The sequence below is a fragment of the Gymnodraco acuticeps genome, unplaced genomic scaffold (genome assembly GCF_902827175.1).
Source record: "Gymnodraco acuticeps unplaced genomic scaffold, fGymAcu1.1, whole genome shotgun sequence".
Lineage (NCBI taxonomy): Eukaryota > Metazoa > Chordata > Actinopteri > Perciformes > Bathydraconidae > Gymnodraco > Gymnodraco acuticeps.
In genome coordinates this window covers 536598-544618 of record NW_022992040.1, presented here as the reverse complement: position 1 = coordinate 544618, position 8021 = coordinate 536598, and the positions used below count along the sequence as shown (strand labels likewise).

The 8021-nt window shown below is 41.6% G+C and overlaps 1 protein-coding gene and 1 long non-coding RNA gene across 3 annotated transcripts in view; one reads left to right on the top strand and one right to left on the bottom strand.

The window, feature by feature from the left end:
- Window positions 1-5810, bottom strand: part of LOC117536758 — a 27130-nt gene extending 21320 nt beyond the window's left edge. Inside the window, exons 1-3 of one of the 2 annotated variants that reach the window (XR_004567616.1) lie at window positions 5310-5810; window positions 3786-3855; window positions 1903-2163 (exon numbers count right to left, since the gene is read on the bottom strand). This is a non-coding gene — a long non-coding RNA (uncharacterized LOC117536758). Of the gene's footprint in view, window positions 1-1902; window positions 2164-3785 lie in introns of both variants that reach the window. The other variant, XR_004567615.1, reaches the window with a different exon arrangement.
- On the top strand, window positions 470-8021 carry vstm4a (V-set and transmembrane domain containing 4a). Its single transcript, XM_034201758.1, has 8 exons — window positions 470-718; window positions 1934-2386; window positions 5145-5198; window positions 5302-5409; window positions 5501-5534; window positions 5808-5956; window positions 6689-6756; window positions 7458-8021. Exons 1-8 carry the CDS (start codon window positions 670-672, stop codon window positions 7608-7610), a joined length of 1068 nt encoding a protein of 355 aa, XP_034057649.1. The 5' UTR covers window positions 470-669; the 3' UTR covers window positions 7611-8021.

Sequence of the window (8021 nt, the reverse complement as noted above, 5' to 3'; positions counted from 1 at the left end):
CACACACACACACACACACACACACACACACACACACACACAATGAACAGAACACATGCATGTGAACATAAAACTCCCATACGTGAACATACAACATTTGCTCTTTGTTTACTCTGATTGGAGATGTCAGATGAGGCTCACCCCTAGACTTTGAGAGTAACTTGGGTGATGGAAATGCATGTTCAGCACTTTTTGCCTCTCCAAATGACACACTTTGACAGACGCACACAAACCACGAGACTCGACCATCGCTTTAGAGTTCTGGGGTTTTGGGCTTTAGTCCAAGACTTCTCACAGGAACACAGGAAATGACATTTCCTACGTTTTGCAGGACACAGAGAGAAAGGGGGGGAGAGAGAGAGAGAGAGAGAGAGAGAGAGAGAGGAGAGAGAGAGAGAGAGAGAGAGAGAGAGAGAGAGAGAGAGAGAGAGAGAGAGAAGGAGAGACAGTCAGAGAGAGGGAGAGAGTACTGGGAGAGTGAGTGGGAGTTTCTAAGTGGGAACAGAGCATTTACTGTTTCATATTACACAGAAAAGAGGAGAAAGAGGAGAAGAGTTAATGGTGGGTGAGGGCTCTGGTGGGTTGTCCAGTCAGACTCTGTTTTGAATGTAGCTGCTTGTGCAAGTGCTCTGCAGTTGTCTGGGTTTATGGATTCGCTGACTGTGGACAATGTACTTCTCTATAGCGGTCCTTGTCCTGACTAAGGCTCTGGTTACAGGTAAGTTCACTTTGTTTACAGCAATAACCAGTAAGAGAGTGAGCAAGCATGCAAGAAAAGAAAGAGAATGTGTCTGAAGTAGTAACTTGATCTATCATCTAACATGCACCAGTGAAACCAGACATTATTTTTTTGTTGGTTTATACAAATAATGTAAAACCTACACAAAAAACACTCCATAGTATTCTTAGTCTGTAAAACAACCAAAAGTTGCAAGAGCATTAACTATTGTCAACCTTAAGAAGAACATATTTTTCTAGGCAAATATGGCTTTGTTTAAAATGAAAGAACACATTTGGAGTTAAGCAACTTTGTTCCCTGTGATCAGAGAAAACCTCAGTATAATTTGCATTCTAGAAACTGCCATAAAGTGCACTTATGACTCATATTTCCTGCCCTATAATCTTTTGATTATGTTCAGTTTTGTGTTTGGTTTGAGTCGCTGTCGCTGCTTTTGTTGACACATAACGTTTTGTAGGAAAGACCCTGAGTTCCCAAACTAACACAGCAACAAAACAAAACAGCCCAGATGGTCCCAGTTATCTTGTCTTGATAGTCTTTGCCGGTTTCAGGGTGTACCACGCTGAAGATGAATGTTTCCCACCTGTAGAGTCTCTTTGCTCGTCTGATCACACTTATTGTGTCCAGACTTCATGTCTCTTATAGACAAACGTAACCCAGAGGTAAAAAAGGGGGCAAAGAAAGTTTGTTTTACTCTCTGATTCTCAGTCCTCCTGCCCTCTAGCTTTTACAGACTGAATTCCCATCCAGTGATGGAATGACATAAGTAGAACCAGTAAATCATAAATCATAAATCCAAACAGCCACTGTGGGTGTGCATACAAACATGCTTTGTCTAAATGCTACAATTATGTTTAACTGGCAGGAAATCAAACATGAACTCAGACTTTTTCCCATGTGGAGCTCATTAGCAACTCTAGTTAATTACTAATTTAACTAGCAGGGAGCGGTCACCCAAGCTACCAGATCACAGTGTAGGCCTACTGAGTGTCCTTATGTTTGGAAAACCATGTTTTATGGTTTGGTTTGATTTTATTCTGTCATAAAACAGAACATGTATTGCTACAAACAATATGAATACACCATTTAATAAAGACGCATATACAAAAGTAACCAATAGTGAATTAAAGTATGCAACAACAAAGAAAGAAGACTTTACATACCATGTGTCCTGCTTGTGTCTTTTGTAAACAGAGGTCTGTCATGGCCTTAATGTGACGGTGACCCCCGGGCCTGTTGTGATGGTAACAGAGAAAGACAATGTGACCCTGTCCTGCATGGTGTCTCAGAGGAAGAGGAGCGGCAGCGTCCTCATCCTCCGCTGGTTCTTTTCTCCTCCTGCTGCTCCCACTCTCGCACCTCCTCTCTCCTCTCCGTCCCCTTCTCCTCCAGCACTCGAGGCCTCTCAGTTTCTGATTGTGAAGCTGGGCATAAAGAAAATAAAGCTTTATGGGAACTACACCCGCCGTTTCACCCAACTAAAGTACCGTCTGTTTGAGGAAACGGAGGGAGAGGTGTACCGGTTGCAGGTTCTCAATGTGACCCGGACGGACCAGGGTTTCTACTCCTGCAAGGTTCAGGAGATTCGCAAGCACAGAAACACATGGAGGGCATCGTCTAATGGCACCAGCACCACACAGCTGACAGGTAACTAAAGGTGTACTGCAACACACTGCACAACTGTTCACATTTGTCTGGGGAAAGGGTCAGGCCCATTTTCTTGATAATTGGGTAAAAGTGCTGTTTAATATGGCGTGTTAGCCAAGATGGTATGGTGGACAGCCAGACCAAAAAGAACCATGTGGTCTAAAAAAAGAAGAAAATAATCAGTAAGTGTTGCACTATTAGCAGAGAACCTAACAAAACAGTGAAAGTGTGCTTTGTGTCATGGCTGTTGACAAGATATCAAAAAAGGTACTTTTTCTACCTTTGCGCAACTCGCTGACAAAAGTAGGCCAAATGCAAACGGGACTTTTTGTGTTATTCCTCTGAAAATGTTTTCCATGGAATAATCCTTTCCAAGGAATTCCCTCACAGCCGCACACCCTCAGCTTAGACATGCTGCCCGTGTTATCTGGCAATGGAAATAACTGAAGAAAGGAGGAGCAACTGTTTTTATTGAAGGATAAAGGCCAAATACAAATGTGTTGCATGCATTTTCTGACTCTAGCTACGTTTGCTGTAAGTAGTGCCCATGTGTGTGTTTGAGTGTGACCCCAATCCTTAGGCATTTCCATCTGAAAACAATGAGCTCACACAGCCAAACCGCACTCAACAATATCACTCTGTGCAAGAGTGTGAGGAGTACAAGGCAGAGTGTTGCTGAGCTGGCTATGTTCAAAATACATGACGTCAGCATTTTGGGTTTACTTTTATGCAAGCCTCAAGAGAACATGTTGTGGAGAATTCAGTTGCTCTTGAACCTATTTAGTCTGTGCCAATATGTAATAAAACACTTAAAAAAGTGTTCAGAAGTATGATCCTTCATCTGATTGATTGACAGTGAAACCATCTGTCACTGCAAGATGAACTGGATAAAGATAGAGATGTAAGATGCTGCTATAGCATACAGTACAAGGTATACCTGTACACCTGACACAGTTGCAAACAAAGTTATTTCACTAATGTAATGCCTAAAAAGTTGAAATTTAAGGTCAGATAAAGCCATCTGACAACGCCCTTTGCCGTAAGTGGTGCCCTATATTCAGGGCACTGTCCCACTTAGGAAGCCACACAACCTCAGGCATCTCCGACATGCTGTGACCACAGAACCAGAAGAGCTGACATTATAAGGGTAAACATAGAGAAACACAAATAGTTGTAAATGTAATCCAGGGAACCCCTCAGTCTGCAGATATAAGTCTAAAGAATTCTAAATAAAGGCAACATCCCACTGAGATAATTTGACTAGTCTTAACATGTTTTTCCTTGTCCTTTCAAGGGGCTGAAAATCCCAAATTCAGAACTTCAGACTTATATTCAAACCAAACAAATGAATAGACAATATGTATGGTTAAAAAAAATCTTATCAGACACACTCTCTGACCTCAGTTTTCTTGAATCTGCCGGTCTTCGGTGGATGTTACATTTGTCTGCGTCCTTTCTTCACAGCTGGACTGATGGGGGGAAGCAGATGAGCCTAAATCTGTACCTGATGTTTCTTCAGCCTTTCTGAATACCTGTGCAGTATATTTTTCTTTGAATTAACTTGAGCTTGTGTAGACACATCTGTGCAGAGTGTGTGCTTTAATAGCTCCCAACACGTTAACCTGGGGCTGCGTTCACTGATCAGATGTGGGGGTTTAGCATGTGGTTAACCGCGGGGTAAAGGTTAGATATGTGGTTTACTTACATTAACTGTTAACTGCTCACATTGTCAAGAGATGCCTGTGAAATGTAGCCTGTCACCTCATCAGACAATTTGTCTTCCTTAAATGTCTGTCATTACTTTTCATTTGGTTTTAAACAGCAATAAGGCATAGTAAGTGGAACACCATGCAATGCAGTCCACTAAAAGGTTATAGATAAGCTCGCTTATTATTGCAGCAAGTCTCATTAAAAAAATGTACATCAAACATTTAGAAAAATAATTGCAGAGCTCTGGTATTTCACTGCATTCTTATCAAGCCTCCCTATTATAATCAAACCAGTCTTATTTCTTAGACCCGATACGTATTTAAGAAAAAATTAGGTGTGTGAAGATCTAATCACACAGCAGTATCTTGAAAAATAACAGTGTGCCACATTTAACAATTCTGCAGGCGGCTCAGCAGTCTGGAAACAAGCTAGAAGTCAATTACGAGTTCATATCTTATAATTTCTTATTAATATGTTTATCAACCTGTGTTAAAAGACATATTAAAAAGTCATTACAGGGAGCAGGGACTAAGTAATTTATGTACATAGCCTCTTGTTCCCTCTCCTCAGCCTCTTGCTAAATACCCCTGACCTATATACAACCCATCACTCATTGACACACACTGACAATGACTTCCTTATTCGCACCGCACAAAGGAAAATTGCAACATTAAAAGATTGTGAAGAAACCAACAATAGGAAGTGGAGATGCAGAGCAATGGGGAACCCCCCAACGCTGTCCAAGAACAGCAATACAGGCAGGCCTCTGTGTGTGTGTGTGTGTGTGTGTGTGTGTGTGTGTGTGTGTGTGTGTGTGTGTGTGTGTGTGTGTGTGTGTGTGTGTGTGTGTGTGTGTGGTGGGTTTGGCTGATGATGCAGCACAATCGCCCATCATGAGTGCAGTTTTGATATTTCTGGAAACCACTGAGGGTGTCTGCTGTGTTGGGTCAGTGCCCTCAGACAACAGCACTTTACAAGGAAGAGTCTGGGCAGTTTTTTTACCCTCACTGTACTATTTTACTGACTTTTTAAATGTTTATTTTTCCAGTGCACTTCACTCTAGAGACTGGTAGCAGTGACGGACTGTGGCGTTTATTTGCAGGTATTGTTTTCAACTCGAACCCTACTTCTGTTTCACTTTACCAAATACAAGTCGTACCTTGATAAAGCCGCTGTTGTTATTTGTTGTTGTTGTTGTTGTGTAGATGTGTACCTGTGTGCTGTGCTGATCTGCTCACTGGGCCTGCTGTCCATCTTCCTGTTCACCCTGGTTCTCGCCTGCCAGTACTTACACAGAAGACACAGGCTCAAAAGTAAACAACATAATTAGTTTCACAGAAAAAACAACATGATTCCTAAACTGGTAAATTAACATGATTTTCTTTCTGCTACTTTTCTCCACAGCGAGTTACCTTCTGGTCAAATGTCCAGAAAGCAGGTACAGTAGGTTATTAAAACTATTGCCGACACGATTCATTGATCACCAATCATGTTGTTATTCAAAGTTTAAAGTCTTTGCCAAACATCAGTTGGCTTTAACCTTTCAAACGTGATAATTTACTACTTTTCAGTTTTACATAATGTTTAATTGAATATCCTTGGTTTCAGACTACTGGGTGGGAAACAAGACGTTCTTAAGATAATAGATGATCAATTGCGACATATTAATCTAAATAACTATTGCACTAATGAAATACTGTCCTCTGTGCAGCTCAGGAGAGACTGTTACCAGCTCCAGCAGTTCCTCCAGTTCCTCCCCAAGAGCCCAAAGGAAAGACACAAGACCGAAACCTGGCAGAAGAGTCACAGTACCACCCCCTAAACTACCTGCAGTGCCCCCACCTTATATACAAGCCAAAGGTAAAGTGGTGTTTTGAAGGCAGGATGTTACCTCTGGGACAGATTAAATTCCTCAGCTGTTTCCAACTTTCTGGCTTTTGACCCCCCCCCCCCACGGCACAGGCCTCAGTATGGATCTGAGTTATGAGCACTTTAACCAAATAATGTTTCATTTAACGGCTTTTACTTGTAGAGTGTTTCACAAAAATGTGAGAAATGTTGAAAACAACTAAATGTAATCATGACATCAATCACTGCATCGGGATGTCCTCACAAAGGGAACAGTGCACTACTCTGTTATGAATCAACATGATCAATGTTTTCACAAAACAATTCTTTGTTTTGAATAATGTCACCTCAGAGAATGGTTCAATTCCCAGTCCTCATCTTTCCTCTGCAAACACAGTGGGGTCATAAGAACCACACGGAGGCTAAGGGAGCACACAAATTATTTGGTAATGAAAACTAAAGTGAAGTAAGGTATCCATCATGTGCAAAAGCATACATGATACCTCCAGCATGTTTCGATTTCCATGAGAAAAAAAAGCTAGTTTAACCGAAGACAAGCAGGAACCAGCAGGGGCTGAAACTTGATACTGTATTTGAGTAATCCTGCCGAGTGTCTCTGGGATTAAATCAACACTGATGTTGACAATGACAGTACAAAGCCCTTTTTTCTACAACCCTTTAAACCCTCTACATTCCTATTGGCCTCTGTTTTTAAGTCAATAAAAGGTCGTCTCCGTTTTGCAGTGCTTGTTGCTGCAAAGCGACCCCAGAAGCCCAGAAGGTCAAAGCATCATCTCAGGAGTTCTGCAAATGTAAGTGTGCTCGTTCTCAAATCATCATACGACTATGTCCACATCTTCCAACAAATAATTAATGAACAACTGTACCCAATGTATCTGTTCAAATGTGTTCTCTAGCATTTACAAAATGTGTTTTTCATGCTCAGAGTTGTTATTGAGGTAAACGCAAGGGAATTTGTTTCACGACTGCATGATTGTCTACAGGAGTGTATTGCCATCTCCGTCTTCATTCAGTTATGAGCTTGATAATTCTATTTAGCTTTATTGCTCCTCAAACACAATTATTTATTTAGAGTGCTTCATTGGTTTTATATCCACAATAAAAATGTCAAACAAGTATATAGAGAATAAAACTGCTCAAACTAAGGATCATCAGTATTTCTACGGATAGTTCTTGTGTTCGTGCCGTGAAGCAAAGCTGCGCAGATGTGAGCACAAACATACTGATTGGATTAGGGCAGCTAGGAGGATCTGAGGAGGCTGGATAGGGCTCATATTGTACCAAATGTTTTTCAAGTAAACTGGATGTTCCAGAGGTCCTGTAAACAAATACTTTCTGCAGCTGAAAAGCACCAAGGGAAGCTTTACCATTGAAAGTGAAAGAATACTACTGTTGGCTGTAAGAGATGTAAAGCAGATGGGAATGCATACACCCATTATGTACACATTTTCCTGAAATGTCTTTGCCCTCTTTCTTTCCCTCCCTCCTCCAGCCTCGAGTATCACACGACGACAGCCTGACGTATGCAGAGCTGGAGCTGGTCAGACCGAGGCCGGAGCCCCCCTCCTCCTCCAGCCCTGACCCCACTGCCTCCAGCACGGACACTGTGTACGCTCAGATCCTCTTCCAGGAGAAACAGCTGTAAACACAGCTGTACATGTGCACATCTCGGTACCTCCCTGGTGAGGGCAACTTGCCTGAGTGGCTACCAAAGTACTATATTTATGAACTATCAGTATGGCATTTAGCATTTGTTTTTTGGCTGTAATTACGCTACAACTGTTGGTAAATGAGGGTTTTGTGTTTCTTCGGCACAGTTCCATTCCAGCACAGCAGTTTTTTGGGTCATATAATTCTGTTGTTCTGTTTGTTGGCATCGCTGGCCTGCGAGCCAGATGTTTAGAAGAAGCTATGTCATTGTTAACTATTCTGTATAAACTCAGGAGACTGTGTGGGAAGAAACTCTCTTACTGCAGTATCATAAGGCACTGTAACACTTTTTAAATGCATTTATAATTACAGTACTTATTAATAAATATATGCCTAGGTCAATTTA

Coding starts and splice junctions, on each gene's coding strand:
- vstm4a (XM_034201758.1), top strand. CDS start 670: ATGTACTTCTCTATAGCGGTCCTTGTCCTGACTAAGGCTCTGGTTACA. Junction 5,410..5,500: donor CAGAAGACACAGGCTCAAAA/GTAAACAACATA, acceptor TTTTCTCCACAG/CGAGTTACCTTCTGGTCAAA. Junction 5,535..5,807: donor GTCAAATGTCCAGAAAGCAG/GTACAGTAGGTT, acceptor TCCTCTGTGCAG/CTCAGGAGAGACTGTTACCA.